Source organism: Pelodiscus sinensis, chromosome 1, assembly GCF_052426305.1.
Source record: "Pelodiscus sinensis isolate ZL-2025 chromosome 1, ASM5242630v1, whole genome shotgun sequence".
NCBI classification, from domain to species: Eukaryota; Metazoa; Chordata; order Testudines; family Trionychidae; genus Pelodiscus; species Pelodiscus sinensis.
In genome coordinates, this window is record NC_143052.1 from 28475849 (window position 1) to 28502757 (window position 26909).

Here is a 26909-nt window from a genome sequence, read left to right on the forward strand (position 1 = left end):
AGAATAGTCAGACACATGCTCACACACTGTGAAGAGGAAATTGTTGATGCCTTGTGTGCTGTCACATCTAACATGTCCTTCTGATGGCAGGCTTTTACAAGAGACAAGAGATGTTACGGAATTTATAAGAACTTCCTGCTTTGACCATTCTATAAACATTTATTTTGCAGGGCCATAAGTGTGATACTTGGTGACAGGTGGAAGAAAATGAAGAATGAGGAAAGACGGATGTACACACTAGAAGCCAAGGCTTTGGCTGAAGAACAAAAACGTTTAAATCCTGACTGTTGGAAACGGAAACGAACAAATTCAGTATGTTTCTGTCACCGTGCAACTGTGTTACATAGTTAAAAATAAGTTCATAGGCTTATGCACTCCTTTATTGCACTAGCCCAGTGGTTCCCAACCACTAGTCCCCGGTGGAGCCTGTCAGCTGGGGTTCCTCTCGCAGCAGTGGGATGAGTGGCCCAGCAGACAACCAGGTGTGCTGCAGCTTGAGCCGGTGCCACAGTGAGGCTGTCCCAGGCTCGCTCTACTAGGGCAGCCTCACCATGCCCCTGGTTCTCTGATGGCTGCTATGTGGCCTCCCTGGTGGGGTTGTATGATGGGCAGCTGCAACGCTCAGCGGTGCTCAGCAGGGGCCTGGTTGCTGCTGCAGCTGGGCTCCATGTGGTGCTTGGCTTGAGCTGACCACCGCAGCAGCTGGGCTCCACACGGCACTTGGCCCTGGCCAAGTGCTGCCACGGTGCTCAGCTGGGGCCAAGCGCCACATAGTGCCTGGCTGCTGCGGCACTCTGCAAGGGCTTGGCATGCTGTGGGCACCACGCAACCCTCCTGCTGCACATGTGGGCGGCTTTAAGAGGCGGGGGGGAGGGGCTGACGCAGAGTGGCACTGTGACATCCAGGATGGGGGGCTTTGGAGGTGCAGTTAGAGGGGCAGGGCTGGCACTGGGAACAGGGCAAATATTGGGGGCTGGAACAGGCGGTCCTGGGGGGATTGGCTGCAGTGGGGCTGAGTGGCCTAGGCTTTAGGAGAGTTTGAGTGCAGGGGGACTCTGGGTTGAGGTGCAGAAGCGGGGGGTCTGCGCTGTCACATGCAGTGTAAGGTGTAGGAAGGAATATGGAATGCAGGAGGTGGTACCAGGTTCTGGCTCTGGGAGGGGTTTCAGGGCTGGGGCAGGAGCTTGAGATGCAAGAAGGGGCCTGGCTCTCAGAGGCTGCAGATTGAGTGGTGAAAGAGAAATGCTGGTCTAGCATAGCTGCGGCTGCTGAACTCATGCTACTCCTGGTCTTAGTGCTGCAGCAGAACCTGCCTGTTGAAGGGGGTGGCACTTTAGGCAGTCCCAGACAGCTCCCAGAAGGGGCCAGCATGCCCCTGTGGCTCTGCATATTGCCCCCTCTCTGTGAGCACCACCCCTGCAGCTCCCATTGGCTCCAATTCCCTGATCTCAGCCAGTGGGAGCTACGGTGTAAGCAGGAACAATGCACAGAAAGCTCTGGTTCCCCCCAACTGCAGGAGCATGCTGGCCATTTCTGGGAGCAGCATGGGGCCAAGGCAGGCAGGAAGCCTCCCAGCCCTGCTGCATCACAGGACATCGCAATCAGCTGAGAGTCTGCAGGATTAACCAGTTGATCATGATTGACAAGTTGGTGACCATTGCTCTATTGCCTTTGTCCTGCTGTTGGACAGTTGCAGTCACAGTGTATTCTAACGGGATGACATGGGGTTATTGGCTTGCTGCAAAGCGGATGCCTTTGTGACTTCCATAGTCACCCACTCTCATGTTTCTCCTCAAAAGCCCACATGTATTCCACCTGTCTGTGCAGTGAGAATATTTTCAAAGAGCATGGAGTCTGCACTGATTTCAACTTGAGTGCAAATGAGATGTGCAGGTGTTGCTTTAGGGCTTAGCCAAACCGTGGTTGCACTGGACATAGCAGAGCCTTTGGTCCCTGAGCAGCACAAAGCACCACCAAATCCTAAATGGCACCACCCAGCTGACTGCTCGTCTCTTTCTATGCAACTCTACAACAACAGACTCGACATTAGAAACTGTGTAGTAAGGCAGTAAAACGTCTGTTGCATGTGCAAACCCAGTTATTTAAGCTTGCACTAAGCCAGTGTAGTCTTATTAATGGCTTCTATTCAGTAACTGTGTTTTCCCAATTATGTGGTCTTGAGACTAAGTGGCTGTGTCTAGACTGCACCCCTTTTGCGGAAAAGGGATGCAGATTAGACACAGCGCAATTGCAAATGAAGCGGGGATTTAAATCTCCCCCGCTTCATTTGCATGAACATGGCTGCCGCTTTTTTCCGGCTCGGAGCTTTGCCGGCAAAAAGCGCTAGTCTAGACGGGGATCTTTTGGAAAATAAAGCCTTTTCCGAAAGATCCCTTATTCCTGATTTTAAGAGGAATAAGGGATCTTTCGGAAAAGGGTTTATTTTCCGAAAGATCCCCATCTAGACTGGCGCTTTTTGCCAGCAAAGCCCCGAGCCGGAAAAAAGCGGCAGCCATGTTTCATGCAAATGAAGCGGGGGAGATTTAAATCCCTGTTTCATTTGCAATTGCGCTGTGTCTAATCTGCATCCCTTTTCCGCAAAAGGGGTGCAGTCTAGACACAGCCAGTGTGAGAGCCCCTGTGCCAGTAAGGCAGCTTAGTGTACATACCCTAGTCATAGACATGAAGACCAAATTAAACTCAGTTGCACCTGGGTATTTGCAGCAACATTTCAGCAAGTCTTGGCTTAGCCTCAGTAAGAGGGAGAACTTGGACTTAGCCCCCTCTGTATTGAGATTTTCCCTGTTAACTCTTTTTGGGTGTATAGATACAGTAGTTATGGACATTACCTCCATGACAAAGCTAGTGCTGTGTGTGCTTGGTGTACACTTCACTTGAGGTTCAGTGAGCAAACAAGTGATTCAGAGACCTCTCCAAATAATTATTTGGCTTCACTTGTTAGTCAAGGAATAGAGGTAATTGCTAGTTCATTTTGCGACCACTGGAGTGTGAGCATGTTATTTTTTGCATGCACTTTAATTAGCAACTGTGAATACTTTTGTAAATTCTGTAAATACATCCTTTTCACATCTCCTCCTACTGCATCTGTGTTTCTCTTTCCTTTGTAATTGCTAACTGGTTTCTTTTTTGTTAATGTTTTTACAGGGCTCACAGCAACATTAAATCAGAATTTTACTGTTCTTAATGGCTGACAGACACTTGATGGAGAGACTTATGAAGATCAAGGTCTTACCAGTTGTGAATTTGTGAGACCACAAAATACTGGCATTATCAAGTCAGAAATTGATTTAATGGGAATGAGAATTTGCTTTTTTACAATAGAGCATTAAGTATGCTAAAACTGTCAACATCATAAACCAAATTGCCTTATTTTTCTTCCAAACTTCATATACATCTATCAGGTAATATAGGCTTGAAAATGGCTATCCTGTGGTGCTAAGTAAATTAGGAAAAAGAGGAGATGTGTATAAATGTTTTATTTTTTAAAAATGTACAAAAAAGGGGAATTTTAAAATATGTAACAGCTGTTTATACATTGATTTCTATTGCTGATTAATATGTATTGCACAAGCCATGTAATTAATTACAATTCTGGGAGCTGGGATTTCCTGAAATGGCAAAAAGCCCTAGCACCAACCTGCAAACTCCCAGTCTACCCTGTGCCAACAAGCTGCCGAATTGTGTGGTAAGTGGACAGTGTAGTGTAATGTAGCAAGAGAGTTGCTTGGTGGGGTGCCACATGTAAAATTTATATCCACGGTGTGATGTTTTTGCACCGGCTGACAGTACTCTGAGCTATTATTTCCAATGGAAATAATGGCCTGGGCAAGGATTAAATGAATTCATAGCATTGCATTATCTCAAGAAAATATTGCAAATTATAATTATCACCATTGTATTTTGAACTTTGTGTTTTGTCTTTTCTGCCACATATTCTATGATTATATTTTATTTTGCCATAAGATGTCTTTATGGTGGGGGCAAACTTTGCACTTATGTAGGTGCAACACTTGCACTTTACTTTTTTCCTCCAACTGTCTAAAATTAGACCAGATACATTAGAATTACAGCTGCTTTTGCTGTAAACTTTTACAATCATGGCTTTTCATGTTACTAAACAAGCAGGGTGTTTCTTTTTAAAGAATCACAAACTGTAAATTAATTGTTTGACACGTGTCTACAGGATGTTGCCCCTAAAATTTTTGCACACTATATTCTTGTATTATTTCAAATAAATTTGTAAAACTTCTTGGTGGTGGGTATTTTTTTTTTATAAACTAAAACTAGTCATTAAATCAGTTCTGCAGAAATACACATTTTACTTATTGCAAATCTTTATAAAGATTTGTGTAGTGTAATTTTATAAAGAACCAAATGTGTAGAATATTTTAACTGCATATTTTGTGTAAGTATTTTTGATGCATTTTTGTAATTAGGAAACCACTCATCAAATGTTAAATGTTGAATTCAAGATCAAAAGACAGTAGATGCTCTTTATTGTATTTGAAACAAAAAAGATAGAAAGTCAAAATGAGTATTACTTCAAAGTTCTAAGATGCTGCTGAGAATCAAATTACTTTATTTTGTAAAGGTGAATGTTTTTCTTGTGATAAACTTAGTGCTTTTTACATGGAATATTAGACATCAAACAATCTAACTCTGCTGGAATTTAAACCCCTTCATTTTAACATTATAAAAAAATGCCACCTTTCTGCAAAACACTAATATTTAATCAAGCTCTTTATTGTGCCATTTTCAGGAAAATAGCTAAATGTGTAGGTATCATTTATAAGAATTCATTTACTAAAGCATATAGAACATTTGTGCAAGTCCTAATTTTTTATTTTACCTTCTAAATTCAGAAAGGATATTAGAAAGTATTAAGCAAATATTATTTGAAAATATTTTCTTTGTAGTGAAACAAAAATAGTTTGTTTGAAATTATATTATTCTATTATAATAAAACATTTCCTACTGTTTAGCCAAAAGTTGAAGAATATAGAGTACAAAGAAAAGATGTGAGAATCTTTATTAGACAGGGCTTTTTCTGATCACATGTGTGAAAATGATAGCATATCTGAAAATAATTATATTAACCCAATAAGCATTCATCTGTCAGTGCCCAATTGCAATATAGAATTTCAACAGCATTTGGGCTGTATGCTGTTACTGAAGTGTAGACATTGCTTTCTTCAGCAGTTGAACCATTATGGGATAGACCGGTGCAAACTCCTTTCCTTCTCTACTTCTTACCGATTGAACGTAAGCTTCCAGTGCACCTCTGAGTTAAAAAAAAAAAAAGAAAAAGAAAGTAGAGGATCATTTTCATTGTAAAGAAGTTAGACTTAATTATTTGTGCAGTTAGCTATTGTATAAATAAGTTTTGGAACCAGAGTAGATTTGTAAATTTAGAACTGTGAAATACTAAAAAAGGCATTTGATCAGTATTTATTGAATCGGGAGTGAATCGCTTTTTCTAAACTAGTGTTTTCCCAGACTCTTGGAAGCTCTGCAACATCCCTCTCAAAAACAGGAAAATAAAACTAGTCACAACTGATCCTTTAATACTATGTGGTGTTAGACATTTTCATTTATGTATCATCACAGGCTCTTCCTTCCCCTCACATCTGTTTTATGAAGATTTACTTTTTGTACTTTCAGCAGTGAAATAGTTAAGTTAGTGGCAGCTTGTAGACTGAAGGGCATAGAGTGAATGTGTTCTTCAGTCAGACCAGCCAATTTTTTTTTTTTTTTTTTTAAGGTGAGACTCTGGAAAAAAAAATGCAAGAGGGCTGTAGGTGGCTCCTCTTTACTGCACCTTTTGAGAAATACTGCTCTAAATTATAATAATGACATTTTCACATCTATGTGTGCATTTTTTACTGGATTTTTCCTATGCAGTGTCGTGTGTTGCCAGGAGAGGTGTATAGATTTACGGCCAGAAGTCTGACCTGCTTATTAACACATGCCATAGCTTTCACCCAATAAATAACATGGGTGAATTAGACCACATCCGGGCTTGATTTTTCAAAAGTGGTTTATTAATATTAAATGGTAGTGCTAGTTCTTAACATTAAAGTTTGATTTAGTTTTTTACTATTAACTAGGTAGTCTTCATAATTTTCTTGTCTAAATAGCAGTACATAAGAACGGCTGTACTGGGTCAGACCCAAAGGTCCTTCTACCCCAGTATCCTGTCTGCCGACAGTGGCCAACACCAGGTGCACCAGAGAGGGTGGACCGAAAACAATGATCAAGCGATTTGTCTCCTGCCATCCTTCTCCAGCCTCTGACAAACAGAGGCCAAGGACACCATTTTATCCCCTGGCTAATAGCCTTTTATGGACCTAACCTCCATGAAATTATTTAGCTTCTCTTTAAACTCTGTTATAGTCCTAGCCTTCACAGCCTCCTCTGGCAAGGAGTTCCACAGGTCGACTACACGCTGTGTGAAGAAGAACTTTCTTGTATTAGTTTTAAACCTGCTACCCATTAATTTCATTTGGTGTCCTCTAGTTCTTCTATTTAGGGAACTAATAAATAACTTTTCTTTATCGGCCCTCTCCACACCACTCATGATTTTATATACCTCTATCATATCCCCCCTCAGTCTCCTCTTTTTTAAACTGAAAAGTCCCAGTCGCTTTAACCTCTCCTCATATGGGACCCGTTCCAAACCCCTAATCATTTTAGTTGCCCTTTTCTGAACCCTTTCCAAGGCCAAAATACCTTTTTTGAGGTGAGGAGACCACATCTGTACACAGTATTCAAGATGTGGGCGTACCATAGTTTTATACAGGGGCAGTAAGATATTCTGGGTCTTATTTTCTATCCCTTTCCTAATAATTCCTAGCATCCTATTTGCCTTTTTGACCGCCGCTGCACACTGTGTGGAAGTTTTAAGAGAACTGTCCACGATAACTCCAAGATCTCTTTCCTGATTTGTCATAGCCAAATTAGCCTCCATCATACTGTACGTATAGTTGGGGTTATTTTTCCCGATGTGCATTACTTTACACTTATCCACATTAAATTTCATTTGCCATTTTGTTGCTCAATCACTCAGTTTGGTGAGATCTTCTTGGAGTCCCTCACAGTCTGCTTCTGTCTCGACTATCTTAAACAGTTTTGTATCATCTGCAAACTTTACTACCTCACTGCTTACCCCTTTCTCCAGATCATTTATGAATAAGTTGAAAAGGATTGGTCCCAGGACTGACCCTTGGGGGACACACTAGTTACCCCTCTCCATTCTGAAAATTTACCATTTATTCCTACCCTTTGTTTCCTGTCTTTTAACCAGTTCTCAATCCAAGAAAGGACCTTCCCTTTTATCCCAGGCCATGTAATTTACACAGGAGCCTTTGGTGAGGAACCTTGTCAAAGGCTTTCTGAAAATCCAAGTATACTATATCTACTGGATCCCCCTTGTCCGCATGTTTGTTAACCCCTTAAAAAAACTCTAATAGATTAGTAAGACAGGATTTCCCTTTACAGAAACCATGTTGACTTTTGTCCAACAAATTATGTTCTTCTACATACTTCACAATTTTATTCTTTACTATTGTTTCGACTAATTTGCCCGGCACAAAGCTCAACATCTGCCTATGCAGCATAGGAGCAACGTCGCGCCAGTGCGAGGACGGAGACTTCGGGTGTCCCCCCCGCAGACACACCCCATGCTCCTGTCTTGATGGAGCTCTTCCCTGACACATCTTCTTGGACATCCTCGATACCTGGGACTGGTGCCACAGTGCTGTCAAGCAGCCTGACGCCACAGAGAGCCCTAGTGTGGCAGCTGCCTCACACCAATGCCAGCACACTACTCATGAATGGTGCAGGGCCCGGTGCCAGCTTGGAGTACTAACTCCATTAGAATTGCACTCGTTTGGTCCTAGGCTTGAATGACCTGCAGATCTTGCAGGAGTCGGTCAAATGTCCATCTCCGAGGCACTTACGGCACTCTTTGTGTGGGTCCCCACACGGCTTGTGCTTCTGGCCCCACGCGCAGGGTTTGAAGCCATGGGACCCTGGCATTCCCCCTAAGGTGGGAACGAGGTGCAAATTCTAACTCAATACTAAAATATGAATGAACAACTACTAACACTATTTACAGAAGACTGAACTATTCACAGGTGATTAAGAAAAGAAAGGGCCAAGGGCGCACTTGCTACATCCAGCAACCATCAGGAGTGGTAAGAAGGAACTGAGGGGATGGTGGGCCAGCAGGAGTATATATGGGTCGATATAGTGGCGCCACTCCAAGGGGCTCACTGGATAGCCCAATAGGTACTACTAAGGGCAAAAAGCTTCCGGAACTTGTGCATGCAGCGCACGCACACCTGGATGGACATAAGCACTCAGAGAAGCTTTCCTAAGGAGCAGCATGGGCTGCATTTGAGCAGTCTAGGAATATAGGAATAGAGACATTCAAGCAGCTATGGTTTTGGTGACACATGAATGTGGAATTCCCAGTGGCAGTTTCCAGATAATAGGGACTTTGCATACTTTACAGCTGCTAACAAAACTGGTGGAGTCTGACCATGCTCTGACTGTCAGACAATCCCATTTCAGTATAATGCTCCATTTTTGGCTAATAATGGTTTAATCCAAAGCAGCTCAAATTGGGGCACCACAGGGCACAATGGAACTTGCCAGGAACTTTCCATCCATGTGGCCTGAATTAAATCCTCTACAATCCTTAAAAAAGAGGGCTTTGATAAGAGTGTTGGCAGGGAGAAAAAAGAGGAAGCAACATTTGAAGCCTGGAGAATAACATCAACATTTCCCCAAGCCCCAGAGGTTTGCTGAAGAGACATACGGTTAAAGCTCAGGACTGTTTATCGCTTGGGATGCAGCAATTTTTAACTTAGGAAATAAACTTGACGTGCAAGTTTCACTCCTCCTTCAAGGAAATTATGTAACTTTACTTGTAGCATATGGACATCATGACACACAGAGATGGGTCCCTCAGCAATAAAGATAATGACAGTAAGGTGCAGGGGGCACGGTAACTCAGTCATTGAAAAACACTGTCATATTTCACTCCTAGCTTTATGGGAGCACAAAAGTGTGTAAACCTCTTATAAAACTGCTACAAACAAACACACACACACACACACACACACACACACACACACACACACACACACACACACACACACACACACACAAAAGAGGTTCAGTCCTGTCTGAAAACCAGTTTTATTAACGATGTTATGAGGCAGGTTATGTCATCACATTATAAAAATGTTACCAGTCCTAACTTATAAAAACTGATATAGACGATGGCATAAGAAAGTTAAGTATTGATGCATCATTTTACCATGATAATTCTGTATCAAGAGTAGTAAATTAATTTATTCCCACAGAGTACACTGTAAAGATACTTGTAAATAAGGAGCAGTTGAAGACTTGGATGCTTTATATGCTAAATGATCATGAGACACTGAAAAAGAAACTGGATCATACTGTCATACAGAGAGATGTAATTTATGTGCATACTGTATTCCAAGTGTTTAAGAAAAAAACAAACCCTGTTTATATAATTCAGAGAACCCGGTCTCCAAGAGATTATACCCAATATTGCCCTATACTTTGCATCTTCAAATCTAATCAAAGGACATAAAATCTGTTCATTAATTCCCTTTCCATTTCAAAAGATCAGATGTGATATACATTACAGATCTCGTTTGTAAGAGAAAGCTACAGAAAGAGGGTTGGTGGGATATTCTGCATATATTAATGTTTCATGAAAAATTCCATCAGATGTACGAAAAAAAATCGAAGTTTAAGATGCCCACCCACATAAAGAAGAACAGAAGAAGATTTTAAAGCACTTATTAAATTACTTCACTTGCTTGAGCAAAAACATCAGCTTTCTTAGAATTCAGGACAAGCTGATTATATAAGACTAGATATTTTTTATAAATTGTTCTTTCAAAACATGAAGATTTCTATCTAAATTAAAACAATTAGCAAAACTATGATCTGGATACTATCCCTTAAAGCAATCTCAGTAAATGCCAATGGAATGGATTGTTCATTCATTCATCAATGTTTATATACTTGAAATACTAAATCCTCAATCCTGACATCTGATTCACTCAGACAAGCCCTTCCTTAGACTGTAAGCTTGGGGTACACTGTCTTGTGTTTGTGAAGTGCTTAGCACAATGAACTCATGATCCATGACTGAGGTTCCTAAATACTCTTAATACAACAAATAATACTATTAATAATGTACAGGGTCCCGAACAGGTGCACAGATCAGTATGAACTGGTCAGATTACAGGATCAGGGCTATGAACTATTTTACAAATAAGTTCTTGTTATTTTGTTATTTGCTATGTAAAGTCTAAGGCAAAGAGGAGATATCTATGGATTATGATAGTACAGACAATTATGCCATAAACTACCTCTGTTTAATCAAAATATTACAAAAGCTTATATACATAAACACTACACAGAAGGAAGATCACTCTATTTTATTAAAGCTTGCACAAAAATTAGCTCAAATAATTGTAATCTATAGTTCTGCCAACCAAAAGATAACTCGTATCAAAGTATTTTTATGAACAAGCTAGCGTTGCTTGGGTACTTTTCTTTTCTACCCCACACTTCCTAGCAAAAAAGGGTTCAGCAATCTGATTGGGTGGTTCTGAGTTTGACCAACTTAACTAGAAATGTAAACAGCCCATGTATGACAAGGAAAACCAGTACCTGTAATACAAAACACAATCCACTAGCTCATGATATCATCAACATGTTTTGTTAGTCTTTAAGGTGCTGCTAAACTATCTGTTGTTTTTTTAAGTTTTTCCAACAGACTAACTCAGCTATCCCTCTACTCCTCTATTCAAGACATGAAGGGACATATTTTGCATACTGTTTTAGGTGTTGAATACAACCACATAAGAATGGCCATAGTGGATCAGACCAGAGATCCAACAGGTGCTTCAGAGGGTATGTCTACACTACCCCGCTAGTTCGAACTAGGGGGTAATGTATGCATACCGCACTTGCTAATGAAGCCCGGGATTTGAATTTCCCGGGCTTCATTAGCATAAGCGGGGAGCCGCCATTTTTAAATCCCCGCTGCTTCGAACCCCGTGTAGCGCGGCTACACGGGGCTCGAACTAGGTAGTTCGGACTAGGGTGCCTATTCCGAACTACCGGTACACCTCGTTTCACGAGGAGTACTGGTAGTTCGGAATAGGACCCTAGTCCGAACTACCTAGTTCGAGCCCCGTGTAGCCGCGCTACACGGGGTTCGAAGCAGCGGGGATTTAAAAATGGCGGCTCCCCGCTTATGCTAATGAAGCCCGGGAAATTCAAATCCCGGGCTTCATTAGCAAGTGCGGTATGCATACATTACCCCGCTAGTTCGAACTAGCGGGGTAGTGTAGACATACCCAGAGGGAATGAACAGAACAAGTTATCAAGTGATCTGTGATCCACTCTCAGCTTCTGACAATCAGCAACTACTAGGGACACCCAGAGCATGGAGTTGCATCCCTGACCTTCTTAGCCAATAGCCATTGACAGACTAATCCTCCAATAACTTAGTATTTTTCTGAGCCCTGTTATAGTTCCCTGACAACAAGTGCCATAGGTTTACTGAGAGCTGTGTGAAGCAGCACTTCCTTTTGTTTCCTTTAAACCTGCCGAATATTCATTTCATTGGGTGAACTGGTTCCCATGTTATGTGAAGGAGTAAATTAACACTTCCTTACTCCCTCCCTTTCTCCACATCAGTCACAACTGTATAGACCACTATCATATACCCCCTTAACTGTCTTTTTTCCAAGATGAAAAATCTCAATCTTTTCAATCTCTCTTCATACAGAAGATGCTACCTTCCCATAACCATTTTTCTTGCCCTTCCTTGTACCAATTCCAATATATCTTTGTTGAGAAGGGATGACCAGATCTACTGCAGAAGTAAAGATGCAGACAAAAATCACTTAGTAATTACATATTCTAAATGCTGCAGGTTCAAAATACAGTAAGGTGTAACATAGAAGAAAAGAAGAATAGTTTAATAATTGTATACAAGCTTCCAAATTTTATTTCCAATTGTATGTGAGCCATCGCACAGTAACACCTCACAGAGGCTTATGAAATAAAGCTGTACTCAAATATATTAATCAGCCATTCTCTTAAGTACCCTGTATCACTGTTAACTTCATGAAGTATAACTGTATTACAGCAAATTTCTATTGACAGTATATTTTACTTTCAGTTTAAAAGTACACGTAGAAAAGTATCTTTTCAATGCAAATATTGCTGGATGAAATTTAAATGCCAGTCATAATCTTAGCAGATGATTGGAATGCACACACACAAATACATTAACAATGTTGCTTCCTGACCACATTAGGCTACACTGTGAGCAGCCCTGCACAAGGATCACCAGCAAGGGCTAGGCATGTTCTTGTGCTGGGTAGGAGCACTGTTCCTGGCTAGCACCAGTAGCAGCAGGAGACTCCCAAAAAGGGGTCAGGGAAAGGCAGGGCCATATCCCCACCGTCTCTTCACATGAATCAAGAGAGGTGGCATAGCACAAAAACCCAGCTCAGCAGAGCTATGACTCCATCATTCATCCCTTGAAGCCCCAGGAGAGATTCTAGCTGCATGTGAAATCCTGCAGGGGTTCAAACTGCAGCACTCTCCTTCCTATCATCCAAAACAAAGGCTTGATCGTACCCTTTGTAAGCCTGTCATATGCAACATAAACCAATGAAATGTTAACCTTTGCCTCAGAGTGCATTTTATGATGAATCCAGCATTCCAAAAGAAATCCAGGCTTACATATTGAGGTCACATGGTCAATTGTTTGCTTAGTCTTGTGAAAAAAGAGTTTTTTCCAAATATTGTTAATTCTGAAAATACCTACTAATAGAGATACATCAGCTTGAAGGTTCCATTATGTCTGCATTTCACCTACCATTGTTACAGGTAACTTTTAAGGTTTTTGGAACTGAAAAAGACTGAAAAATACTTTTTGCTGTGTTTCCCATTTGTTTTCTTTGTGCACATTTTGGACAGTATTTTGTACAGAATCAGTTTTACTGCTTCCCCATATAGTCAATAATAAATGAAAACAAGTCAAGGAGAGGACACAGGACTTACAACTTTTGTTACATTTTGTTAGCATGTTGGATAATTGATCCAGTGATGATAAGTAAGTAGAAACAAGTGCATAGAATAATCGCAAATGTGTAGCTCCTTAGCTACTGTGAATTCTTAAAGGTCAACTATAGATATTTAAAAAAAAAAAAAAAAAGCAAAAATCTGTTCTAAGATCCCAAATCAGGAAGTCCATAACTATAAAACTGTGAAGGGAAATAGGGATGTTAAATTTCAATTAATCAGCTAATTGAGTAGTTAATGGAATTTCCATCAACTACTTGGTCAGTCGATAAGGGGCTCACTCTCTATCCCACTGTGCCTTTCCCTTTGAAATGTACAGTAGCTGTCCACAGCGCTTGTATATTTAAAAAGGGAGAGAGGCAGTGGGTTCCTTCTGCTTCTCTCCCTCTGAAATGTACAGTAGCTGCCCACAGTGCTTGTATATTTCAAAGGGAGAGAGGCAGCAGGAACTTGCGCCAGCAGGGAGCAAAGCAGTCCCCGCTGACACAGGTTCCCTTCTGTGCCTCTTACTTTGAAATGTACAAGAGCCACAGGCAGCTCTTGTACATTCTAAAGGGAGAGGAGCAGCAGTGGGACTTGCTCAAGCTGGACTGTTTCAATTCCTGCTCAGAACATTTCCCCACTGCCCCCGACCCCCATGGAGACAATGCTGGGGGAGGGAGGAACCGACTTTTAAGCCGGCTCCTCCCAGCACTGGCTTGTGTTCTCCATCTTACTGCCTCTCTCTGATAGCAAGGCAGGGTGGAGGGGAAGACGGACGGACAGACAATTAGTCGAGTTCCTATTTGCTCATCGGGTAGTCAACTAGTTGACTAGTTGCTCACATCCTTAAAGGGAAGATGTCATTAGTGCTCTGTATTAGTACCATCTCAGATTCTGTTATCTCCTATAGATCTTGAGTTGCTGACTTCTTCATTTTTCTGGCAGAAATGATATCACAACTCTCGTAAATAGAAGTTTTTCATCTGAACACCTATTTTAATTCCCTTTGTTTATGGCTATGATGTCACTCACTGTTAGCATATGTAGTAGGAAGGCTTAAACCTAGATTTCTCAAGATATTAAGGAGGCAATTTTGTGAAAATAAAGTAGTTATTACATTCTTAAACCATTTTGCATTTTCCCTTTTTAAAAATGTAACTAAGGAGTGTTTAGGGGTGGGCTTTTGCGGGAAATCTTTTGCGGTTCCTCTCTAAAGATGGGCAGAAAGTGACACTCTGGAACAAAGCCCTTACAGTTCACATCTTACTTCACAAGAGCAATTCTGGGCTCTCAGTGAAATATTGCTTCATGGTAATACATTCAAATAGAAGAATAATTATTTTTACCTTATGAGAACAAGCCTGTCCTTTTCAGATGGATGGTCATCAAGCCATTGGGAATAACGGGCAATGGACCACTCTGCTCTCTGATACACAGAAATATGGACAAACCCATTAAACACTAGCACGTAAAAGATATTTGCTATAATGTCAAACAGACATGCACAAGTGTCAGATATAAAGGTAAACTAAATTCAAGTCAAGTGAAGCTGGCTCATCACTATCACAACAGCTAATCAGTAATAAAAATAAACTGTCATCAAAGAAATTGTAGATGATACACAGATGTAGATTCATTTAGGATTCTTAGAGAAATTTTTGTCTCCATCTCCACTAAACGACAGAAGACTTTAACAACATAAAAGAAAACAACAAAACCCTTTTCAAGGACATATGTTAACTTAAGAATTCCTAGCTCTAAAACGAACACCAGAGAAAGTCCTACATTTATCTGGAAGAATACAAGAAAATTGGGAGCAACTTCAGTACAGCTTATCTGCAGAGTGTTTTTTGGATTTTTTTCTTTGACTTCCACAAACTAACCAAAATATAAAAAGCGGTGAGCGCTCTCACCACAAACAAATAAAAACAGAACCAAGAAACTGTTTCCTGAATGTGGGTTCTCATTAGAGAGGATACACCGATACATGGCAGAGTTAATCTATTAATGGAATATTTCAAAAAGGAAGCCCCAATTACCTGGAATGGTGATTTCAGTTCAGGTGGTGATCTTGTAAATAAGAACTGAAGAATAATGCTGAATGGAATAATATCTCCCACAGCTGGACTATTGGCAATATGCTCACTAGTCTGGAACAGCAGTGGTCTGGGAAAAGCACAAGATTGATAACATAATTATGAAAGAAAGGAAAAAGATGCATCTTAAAATATTATTATTCATATAGTGCCACGACTGTACTAAGCTTTTTAGAGACTAGAATTATTTCTGCTTGTGCATCTCATTTGTTTTTTCCTGGTTTGCATCATTGATTTCTAATGCAGAATTTTGTACAGCATATTATTTTAATTAAACAATCACCGAACATTGCAATGCAAGATCTATATTTTTATTAAATCCCTCGGTCTGACAACACAGTTCATTATCATAAGAACTAGCATCAAATACAATGTAAAAAAGTACAGTTTAGTAGACATTAGCATGACAAAATTCACCAAATTGTAGTTACAGTATGAATAAAAGAAAAAGCACTAATTTGTTAATTTGCATGTGAAGTTGCCAGAAGGTTTTAAATAAGAATCACAAGCAACAAGTTGGAAAGTAATTTAATAATATTATTTGGCCACATTACCAATTGCTAGAGATACTGTGATTGTAACTCACCTGAATGACCTCAAAAGCCTATAAGACTTTCCTAGATCAGACACTCGCCTGCAGAGAGGGGCCACTGCTAACTCCATCTGTAGAATAAAAAGACTTTTACTTAAATCAAAATGTCCCCAAATGCAAAGCTCTGCATCTAACAGGTTTGTCTTTAAACAGTAAGTAGAGGACATGGGATGGGTCATCAGCATAATAATGATGACACACTATATAAGAACTAGGGAGTCACCAAATGAAATTAATAGGCAGCAGGTTTAAAACAAAAAAAGGAAGTTCTTCACTCAGTGCACAGTCAACCTGTGAAATTCCTTGCCAGAGGATGTGGTGAAGGCTAGAACTTTAACAGGGTTCAAAAAAGAGCTAGACAGATTCAAGGAGATTAGGTCCATCAATGGCTATTAGCCAGGATGGGTAGGAATGGTGTCCCTAGCCTCTGTTTCTCTGGAAGTGGGAGACAGGGGAGGGATCACGTGAGGATTACCTGTTGTGATCCTCCCCTCTGGGGCATCTGGTATTGGCCATTGTCAGCAGACAGGATACTGGGCTAGATGGAACTTTGGTTTGACCCAGTATGGTCATTATTATGTTCTTAATAATTGCCAAGTTTGGTACCAGGAAGAAATTTTCTCCTCATGATAGACTGCCTGGGCCATGTATGTTTTTTTGCTCTCTTCTTGGCAACACCATAACCAACATATAGTAGGCAGTGGTTATGTTGGCTTCACTCTCTGGATCACAAAACAATTATGTGAGAGATACAATGAACTTTCCCAATGTGTTTGGTGCATTATTTATTTCAGTATGTTTCATCTTTACTGATGGGTTCACTGGTGGAGTAAAGTTCTTCCCGTATCCCATAATCTGGCTAAGATTGACAAGAAAGGGGATAGTAGACAGACATAGGTGGCCCTAATGTTGGGGCCTAATTGTTGTTTTCCAAAAGGCCCAGAGTACTCTCACAAAAGTGAGTGATTCTTCCACTGGTGAGAAGGCTTATTAAAGGATTTATGACTGAACACACATCCCCACAAAAGACTTGGGCACAAACCTATATGAGACAACCACTGGGACCTGTTGTCACTACCATACACTAAGTGTGATCATAATCAGAAGAATGTCTCTGTAAAAGCAATAATTTCTTAATAATCTACTCTGAGTGCTGTCTTCAGTAACAAAAAGGTTTTTTTAAGTACTTCTTAACACCGGGAAATTCTTACTGACTTAGGAGAGTAAGCTAGTTTCTGTTAAAATGTGTACATCGTTCAGACAGTACAGAGAACGTAGTTCCAGCTGCAGAATCTTGATTAATGAAGATGATTAAGCCAGTAAGAACAACAGAATGTTCGGGTTTTAGAGTTCAATATAACAGAAGTTGAAAATACAACGTTTCTATTAGTAAACTGAGAAAACATTATATGAAGTAACTGAAATACAAACATGGAACCCCACAATACCATTTTTACACAGCAGAATTACACTTAAAGCATATTAATAAGTTACAGCCAGAGCCCTTTTATCCAGACATAATTAGTCTTCATTTTTGCCATTCAAGAAGATGGAACTCAACAATAACGGGATGGTAACTTAATTCTGTATATGTGCATTTTTAATCACTATTTTTAAAAAAAACTATTCAGATATCACACACTTGTATTTGACTTTCATTGGCTGAGTCTATTTCCATATAACATACAATTAAACTAAGGTTCAAAGGGATAAAGATAAAACTGAGTAGCCAGAGCAGCATAGTCCAAACAACTAGAAAAAACAGTTACCCACCTTTTCCTAACTTGTTCTTCAAGGTATGTTGCTTGTGTCCGTCCCATTGTAGGTATACACAGGGTCATTGGAGATTTTTGCCTTAGCAATATCCATAGGGCCAGCAGTGTGGCCCCTTTGAATGCTACACTCATGTACTGTATATCAAGTGCTGCTGGCCCTATGCCCTCTTGGTTCCTTCTTGCTGACAACTCCAGCAGAGGGGTAGGATGGCAAGTGTTGAAATGGATATGAGCAACACATCTCAAAAAAACAACAGCTACAAAAGGAGGGGAACTGTTTTTTCTTTGAGTATTTGCTCATGTTGATTCCATCGTAGGTGAAAGCAGAATCCTTCATGGTGGGCTCAGAGTTCACAGCACTGTAGACTGTAGCACTGCTCTACCCAAAGCCAGTGTCTAACTGAGCTTGCTGGGTCAGTGAATAATGTGATGCAAATATAATATGAACAGATCCTGGCTGACAGATTTCCTAGATTGGCATCTGTACCAAGAAGGCTGCTGATTATCTCTGCACCGTAGGCAAGTAAGGGAATACCTTAGCCAGCTCACAGCATTACTGCATGCAGGTCAGGATCCAGGATGAGATCCTCTGAGTGGACAATGGATGGCCTTTCATCCTATCCTTCACAAACAGCTATGTTGAGTTACACAACAGCTTTGTTCTATCTAAGAGGAAAGCCAGCTCCTGGCTGACATCCAGGGTGTACAGCCTCCACTCCTCATCTTAAAAATGGGGCAGAGGATTCTCAGCATATTGAAGGGCCTTGAAAAAGACTGTATAGGGCATTTCCAAAGTAAGTGCCCTGACCTCCAACATACTATGTTCTGATGTGACAGCAATCAGTAAAGAAACCAATTCCAGGAGAAAAGCAGGAGGAAGCAGGAAATCAAAAGTTTGAAAGGAGAATCCATGAACTGATTCAGGTCCCAAGGGACATCTGGTTCCCAGACATGAGTAGAGGCATTCCAGCCCTTTTAAGAAGCTCACCATCATGGGATGGGTGAAGAGGGACCTGCCTGGACCAGGGGATATAGTGCCCAGACAGACATTAGGTGGATCTCAAGGAAAGATAAAGATAATCCTTGAAGTTTAAGATACATCAAGTAGAAGATGCATCAAGTAGTCTAGAATATCCTGCAGTGAGGCCTGAAAGTGCAGCTCCAACACCCAGTACTCAATCTTTTCTGCTTCAACCAAGGCAACTTACCTGGCAAAGGCTTTCTGTTGCTGAGCAACACTAGCTAAATACAGACCGAACATGCCTTTTTGTCTGATCTGAACTCAGCCATGCACCAGCCAAGATGTCAGGTGCAGTGCTGCCAGATTCAGATATAGCAGGTTGTTGTGGTTCAGCAACAGCAGATCTGGTTGAAGAGGCAGCGGAAGAGGTGTGGCTAGCGACAGAGCATACTGAACTTGTGGTGAGAGGGCCACACGGGGGCCATGAGGATGACCCTTGCTCTGTCTTGCTTGACTTTCAATAGAACCCGTGTATTAAGAGCACTGGTGGAAAGGCATACATGAGTATCCCACCCACGGAATGAGGAAGGTGTCCTAGAGGGAACCCTTGTCAAGATCGTGGATGGAGTAGAACTGGGTGATACTTCTTGTTCTTCCTGGACATGAGCAGGACCACCTGGGGAGCTCCCTGCCTTAAAAAAATTACATTGACCGTGTCCAGATGGAGGGACCACTCGTGGTGAGGTGAGAAGGTCCTGCTGTGGCCATATTCTAGAATGTTCTTGGATTGGAGAGATGGGTGGCAATCAGATGAATGGGATGCTGCATACAGAAGTCCCAAAGGCCGAGCACCTCCTGACAAAGGGCTGTGATCTGGCCCCTCTCTGCCTATAATGTAGTACGTAGTGGTGGTATGGTCTGTGAGGTATTGTCTGTGAGGACCTGTAACACCTTGCCTTTCAGGTGGGGCAAGAATGGCTGGCTCTGAGTTCCCTGATGTTGATATGAAAAGCTAACTCGCCATGTAGCAAGCGGCTCTAGATGCTGAGCTTGCATAAGTGGGCCCCCCAGCCCAGATCCGCGGCGTCAGAGATCAGGGTCAATGACAGGAACAGAGGTGCAGAGGGCACTCAAAGGGGGCAACACAGCCAGCTCTACAAAAACTGCTAAGGCAAAAAGCTCTGATGACCCAGCTCATGCACAGTTACGATAGAACTAATATGTGCAAACACTCGAACAAGAAATATTTTTATAACATCTTATCATTTAAAGAACATTCTGGAACTAACTTAACTGGTGATAAGAAACTTATAACAAAGCCTGTAACATTCGTATACAATGAAGTTTGAAATAGAAATACAGTCTGCATGCTGATAGATGTCATGAAGAACATTTAATGACATATGTGGGATTCTTGGTTACAGTGAGCATGAGAGAACAAAGTAGGCACGGCAAACTGTACTCTTATACCATTGCGAAGATGATAAAAGTAAGCATGGGTTTTGATAGAGTAGTGTAGTAATAACAGGGAGATTTTCAAAGGTCAGAATGGAAACTAGAAATCTAATTCACTGAAAGCTAATAGGATAGGGGTGAGATTTCCCGAGCACATCTTTCCATCAGCTGGGACTGGCTGGAGGAAGGAGAAAGTGTCTTTCAATGACAGCACCCTTTAGAAAATTCCACTCTAGGCACCTAACTGCTGTTTGGACCTTTGAAAATCAAGATAGATGGAGCAACTGGTCCTTATGATGAGGAAGGGAACCAAACACAGGTGACATCATATTCTGCCTTTTCCTAACACATTCTTCCCCAAAAGTCACTATATGGTGGCAAGATTTTAGTTGAACTTTTGCTTCTTACAGCAAAGCTGAATATTTAAATTCAGTAAAACAAACTTAAATTCGCTATATTACAACAGCTTTAGGAATGTCTTTAAATTCATTAAGTATTTGAAAGAATATATTTTACTTTGGAATACTCTACCCCTTAAATGTCAACCTTTATTCATTCTACTATTCATGATAATTCATTCTAATTATTGCTATTGCCAGAACTAGACAAAACTTAAAAGGCAGCAGATGGCTGCATCGTGAAGCACTAGTTGCCAAAGAAATATTTCTTTGTAAGCTTGGAAAGCTACAGTAGCCTCTAGAATTGAGTCATGCAAAGTGGGAATAGAGTGAAACTAATTTGGTAAAAATATACATAAACAACATGAACCCAGATTCTCTAGATCTGCAGTGCTACAGGGTTTGTACTATGCCTTAATGTATTCAGCTAAATTCAGAAGAGTTAAGGACTGTGCTTTTTAATTTAATGTGTTTATTTGTTAGACTGCATTATATTCTTGAATGAGTGGTGTATGAGCATATTTCTGCTGGAATGTTCATTATGTCCAGTTTTTATATTTTAAATAAAGATTGTTGTTGGCCACAACAACTGGTGCTGGCGCAGGGCCTGTGGATAGTTTGGATGTTATCAACATGTATGTCAGCCATTAAAGAAGGGCTGTTGTCAGAAGAACTGCCCTTCATCAATTCCAACATTTTTTTTCCAGTGCTTGGATTGGCTGGTAGGAGGAAACTTCTCCTTTCTGTTTGTCCTGTCATCAGCAGCTACCCCCACCTTCCTTCCTATAACTGCGTATACCTGTAACTTGTTTAGCAATAACAGATATATTATGATTTAAAGTTACTGTTTCTAATTTGTTGAGATGCACAGTTATACTGTATTGTGCATTTGGGTGTTTGCAGGATTGCACATACTTTGGGTGTGTCTGGTGTTTTACACAGCAATGTGCTATGGACTTTAAAAAACGTAAGAATGGGGTACATTTTTTGCTCCCTCGTTTATTTTCCCCCCACATGACAATTTTGGGAGGTCGTATGCCCAAATTAAATTAGCTGTACAGTTGGGGTTAAAATGAATGAGGATAAGCTGGTCTTGCAACCTTCTGAGAGCCGAGGGGTGGAGACTGGAGAAGATGGTGCTTAATGTTTTGCAAAGCCTATGCAAACATCCAAAGCCCATCGGGTCCACTCTCACAAATCTATCACAAGTCAAGCTTTAGGAATTTCCTGGAGCAGAAGATTTCGCAGACTGCAAGTCTGTCTTGGCCTTGAACAGTCAGGACACTAAAATATGCATGCAGAGAGGGATATGGGATGCCAGTGATGCTGAAACTCACTGCTTTCAAAGTAAAAAACAGGACTGCGTAGCACTTTAAAGACTAACAAGATGGTTTATTAGGTGAAGAGCTTTCGTGGGCCAGATCCACTTCCTCAGATCAAATAGTGGAAGAAAATTGTCACAATCATATATACCAAAGGATAAAAATAAAAAAAAGTGAACACATATGAAAAGGACAAATCAAATTTCAGAACAGAAGGAGGATGGGGGGGGGGGGGGGAAGGGGGAGAGGTAAATGTCTGTGAGCTAATGATATTAGAGGTGATAATTGGGGAAGCTATCTTTGTAATGGGTAAGATAATTAGTGTCTTTATTCAAATTTGAGCGAAAGGTGTCGAATTTAAGCATGAATGACAGTTCAGCGGATTCTCTTTGAAGTGAAGTTTTAAAAGGTCTTTGAAGCAGGATGCAGGTAATCAAGTCGTTGAGACAATGTCCTTTCTAGTTGAAATGGCAAGAAACTGTTTTTTCTTTGTGATCCTGTCTGATATCTGTTTTGTGGGCATTGATCCTTTGACGAAGTGTCTGAGACGTTTGTCCAATGTATATAGCAGACGGACACTTTATTTACCTCCCGCCTTCCCCCCCCCATCCGACCAGACTCCGACCATATAGTAAAATGAGACAGAGCATGTTGTCCTGTACAGCCTTTTATAACCTCACATGGAGCATGTGGCAATGTCAGGTGACCATGTAGATCAACAGACACAGCTGCTGAATAGGGAGCACATGTATCTGTGTTTGGAATAGAGGGTCCATTACTCGAAGATCTCTAAATTATTATTTGAAAGAAGCTGTTCTTGGAGGAATGTAGCATTTAATTTCCCTGTCCCACAACAATTCTAAAACAGTAAGTATTTAAAGTCATTTTTTAGCCATGAAGCATCTCCAAGAAATGATACACTAAAAACAATTTCCTTCTTCTAGCAAGAAAGCACGACAAAAATTAAGTATACCTTTGTGCCACTAGTTCTTGACTTTCCACACTGCAACCCTGATTAAAGTGTAATGGTTCCTCAGATTCCAAACTAACAATGAAGGATTTCTTGGAAATATATACATATATATAAAAATATTTTGTAGTCATCTGGCCCTTTTTTATATGAAGATCTCAAATCTCTTTACAAATGTTAATTAAGCCCCACCAGGCATGTCATATAACTATATATGTTAATAAATAACTACTATATAATAAATAACTGTAAAATGGTTAAGTGGCTTTCAGTGTACCCACTTTCCACATCACATGGGATAACCAGTAGGGAAAAAAGTTTTTTCTACTAACGCTTACTAACCATGGCTTGGCAGTAATCATTTCTTTTATGAAACAGACAGCATTTGTATACTTTACTATTTCAGTGAAGAGAGAGACCATATTTGTCCCCCTATTATTCAATTCTCCTTCAGAATCATTGGCTATGAAGATCATAGAGCATCCCCAACATCTCCAGTGAGTGTCATAAGGTGCTTAGGGGGTTGGGTTGCCTAGTGAATTGTACATCCACCTGCCCTCCAACCCATTTGCTTCACTAGCGGTCCCTGGTTCCTGCCCCAGGCCAAGAGTGTTTGGGCTTTCCTACTGCCTTCACACTTTTGCCCTTTAGTGGGATATGCTAGGGGGACCTGGTCCCTCCCTTTCTACTAAGTCCCTGGACAATGTACTGTGGGTTAATATTGCCTTTTAAGCCGTTTGGGCCCAGCATATTGTTTGCATACCCCATGATAGTGCCAAATTAGGATTTACTGGATATAAGAATGAACTTTACAATACTACTACTCTACTTTTTTCTCTTATGAGACTTAATTCCAAATCTGCTCCTTGCTGTAGTTTCTAAAAGCATTTTGGGTTACAAAACAAAGTGCATCCCTCCCAAGCTAATAGCTCCCTTTGACATTCACCTACATTAAGTCCCTGAAACTCTAGTTTAAATGACCAAATAACTGGTCATGACTTAAAACTGGTCTTCAATCTTATTTACCGAGTCTCCTTCCACACTGATTTAATCCACAAAACAATCTCTAAAACATTACAAATCAAGTCAAATCCTCTTTACAGTATGCATAGAGATCTTATAAATACTGCTCCTTGCCTCCTGTTTCTGAATAGTATAATTCCATAATATTAATAAACTGCAGCTTCATTTGAGCTACTAAATGCATAAAGTTTTTCTTACAAAATTCTAAAGAAAGCTGAGCAAAATAGAATATCACTAGATAGCTTCAGAAGGTTTAAAACTAGAGTTGACTGAAATATTTCCATTAGAACATTTCCATTAGGAAATACAGATTCAACTAAATCACAATGTTCCACAGGATAAGATACAGAATATGGAGAATGACAGCAGAGTTCATGATGCCCTTTAGAAACCATTGAAGCACAAAATAACAATTAGAAATAATACAAACATAAAACTAGAAGTTTTATAAAACTACAACTATAACAAATTGTAAAGAGACCAAGAAAAATTGGTTGTTCTAATAATGGTGCAAACCATGTAACCACTATATTTGGGATGGTTGTCTAGTAAGTGTGGTCTCTTGTTCAGAGTGTACACACATAGCACTTAACTATGTTATATTATATCCTAAAGAGAAGGAAAAATTTTGTCTGACTCCATCAGGTGATCAGATTATGTCCTATAGCATGAGGACTGACAGCCTTTGCAATTTTTAGACTAGTTTATGTCTATGCAATTGTTATTTTTATTTTTTATTCTCATTAATAATGTATACATTATTCCTTATGAGCCTAGGAAGTTTCTCTCAACAGCCTATCAATTTCTACGCCCAAATATTAAGGAATCCTTGTTCCTTCTAAATACATTTTGGAATGTATAGTGTTTACATTTCATTCTTTGCTTCACTGTTTCTATCAATAATTTAGCATTCCATGCCATACAAAGGACAATGTATGGTTCTAAAGTATATTTTTGAATTTCAGAGAATCTAAGATCCATGGAGATCGTTGTAACCTGAGTGGCCTTGGTTTTGTTATAAAATAACAAAGCTCTCAGTAATGAGCAGGCCAAAAGGTTCTCCAGTGCCTAGCTGATACCTCATTGGAAATATAAATGTCAAGAAAATGTCATAGTAGAGGCCTCAAGTGACCTCCGAAAAAAAAATTCCAATGTAACTAGTTTAAAAAGCAAAAGGAAAGCTTAGCAGTGTATTATTTTTCATGGTAGTGATTTTTTTTTACTTTTTCAAAAACTCCACCTTTTAAAACATATATTATGAAATGAACAGTAGTTCCATTTGTGCATCTGGTGCAGATGGCGTCTATAAAAGTTGTAAGTTTGCATGAATTGCAGGTAAATTCAACACTTTCATGTTGTCACACTTTAAAAAATTAGGAAACCCAGTAAGTTAGGACAATAACCCTGCAGTACTGCAATTATTTTTAGACATTAAGATGCATCTTTACTATTCTGTTAAACAAAGTTCACTCATTTCATGTTGATAGCACTCATAATTATATCTGACAGTCTGTGTCACACAATTAGCCAGAGGGCCCTCCCCACGACTCCCGCTCTCCTCCACACACACACACACACACACACACACACACTTGAACTGATTGCTCATAAGTGACAAGGTTGATCTTCCTCCCTATTTACAGTGCTAACAGAAGGAAGCGATCCATTCTATACAGGCAGTCCCCGAGTTACGCGGATCGGACTTACGTCGGATCCGCAGTTACGAACGGGGCCGTTCCTCTCCCTGGTCTCCAGCAGACCAAGGAGAGGAAGCAAAGCGGCGGAACACGTGGGCAGCGGACAGGGCTGTCCGCTGCCCACGCGCTCCGAGGCTTGGCTCTGCTTTGCCCCCCCCTCCCCATGGTCTGCAGACCAGGGGGACGGGGGGGGGGGGGGGCAAAGCAGAGCCAAGCCGCGGAGCGCCCGGCCAGCTGACAGCCCAGACACGTCTGGGCTGTCAGCTGCCCGTGTGTTCCGCCGCTTTGCTCCCCGTCCCCCTGGTCTGCAGACCAGGGGGACGGGGAACAAAGCAGAGCAAAGCCACGGAGCCCGAGGGCAGCAGGACAGCCACGGCGCGTCTGGGCTGTCCCGCTGCCCCCGTGCTCCATGGCTTTGCTCCGGACATCTGTGGTACAGCAGCTGGGGCGCTGCCAGCTGGTCCCGTAGCGCCGCTCTGGGCGCTACTGGACCAACCGGGCAGCACCCCAGCTGTTCTGCCCCAGGCGTCCTGATTCAGCCACTGATGGTCAGATTCAGCAGCGGCTGAATCAGGAAGCCTGGGGCAGAGCAGCTGGGGTGCTGCTGGGTTGGTCCAGTAGCGCCGAGGAGCGGCGGCGCTACTGGACCAACCCAGCAGCACCCCAGCTGCTCTGCCCTAGGCGTCCCCAAGTCAGCCGCTGCTGAAACTGACCAGTGGCTGACTACAGGAAGCTCCTGCCCCGGGCTTCCTGGAATCAGCCGCTGATCAGTTTCAGCAGCAGCTGACTTGGGGATGCCTGGGGTTCTTAAGTTGAATCTGTATGTAAGTCAGAACTGGCGTCCAGATTCAGCCACTGTTGAAACTGATCAGTTTCAGCAGCGGCTGAATCTGGATGCCAGTTCCGACTTACATACAGACTCAACTTAAGAACAAACCTACAGTCCCTATCTTGTACGTAACCCGGGGACTGCCTGTAGTATAATTGCACAAAGCATTTTATTTTATGCAATATTTTCTGTGGCCCAATATAACAGGTCTCTCCAATCAGGCCTTCTTGTTAGCGGGGTTGGAAGTGATGCGACCAGAAAAACTGTACAGTAAATAAGAGAAGCAGCAGGGCAGGCTCAGCCTACAACCAGCACCCAGCTATTTCTGGTCACAAGTACAACTTAAACAGGGAGAGTAGGTAATGGGAAGGAAAGAGGAGAGGAAGGGTACACAAGGCAGCTAAACAGAGGAAGAGGAAGGACTCAGAACCAAGTAAGTTTAAATTATATATTTATATGGCATGCTATACTGTAGTATCACATATAAATACTTACTGAATTTAAGAATATTAAATATTTAAGAATAAACATTTAAGCGAGAGACAGAATCAATCGTCCCCCTTGCCTCGCATTTTAGGTCATTTGGGTGCCTTTCTCGCTCCCATGAAGTCAATGGAAAACTTCTCATTAACT

General features: G+C 41.2%; 2 protein-coding genes across 4 annotated transcripts in view; one reads left to right on the top strand and one right to left on the bottom strand.

Annotated features, from left to right (window-relative positions):
• Nucleotides 1–4269, top strand: part of HBP1 (HMG-box transcription factor 1) — a 44104-nt gene extending 39835 nt beyond the window's left edge. For both annotated transcript variants that reach the window (XM_006120387.5, XM_075927045.2), the window contains exons 10-11: nucleotides 171–312; nucleotides 3166–4269. In XM_006120387.5, the coding sequence (XP_006120449.5) occupies nucleotides 171–312; nucleotides 3166–3183 (160 nt within the window). In that variant the 3' untranslated portion in view covers nucleotides 3184–4269. The remainder of the gene's footprint in view (nucleotides 1–170; nucleotides 313–3165) is intronic.
• A 308-nt stretch (nucleotides 4270–4577) lies between these two features.
• COG5 (component of oligomeric golgi complex 5) overlaps nucleotides 4578–26909 on the bottom strand; it is a 347964-nt gene continuing 325632 nt past the window's right edge. For both annotated transcript variants that reach the window (XM_006120390.5, XM_075927034.2), the window contains 4 exons: nucleotides 15841–15917; nucleotides 15198–15324; nucleotides 14505–14584; nucleotides 4578–5302 (listed from right to left, as the gene is read on the bottom strand). In XM_006120390.5, coding sequence (XP_006120452.1) covers nucleotides 5188–5302; nucleotides 14505–14584; nucleotides 15198–15324; nucleotides 15841–15917 — 399 coding nt within the window. In that variant the 3' untranslated portion in view covers nucleotides 4578–5187. The remainder of the gene's footprint in view (nucleotides 5303–14504; nucleotides 14585–15197; nucleotides 15325–15840; nucleotides 15918–26909) is intronic.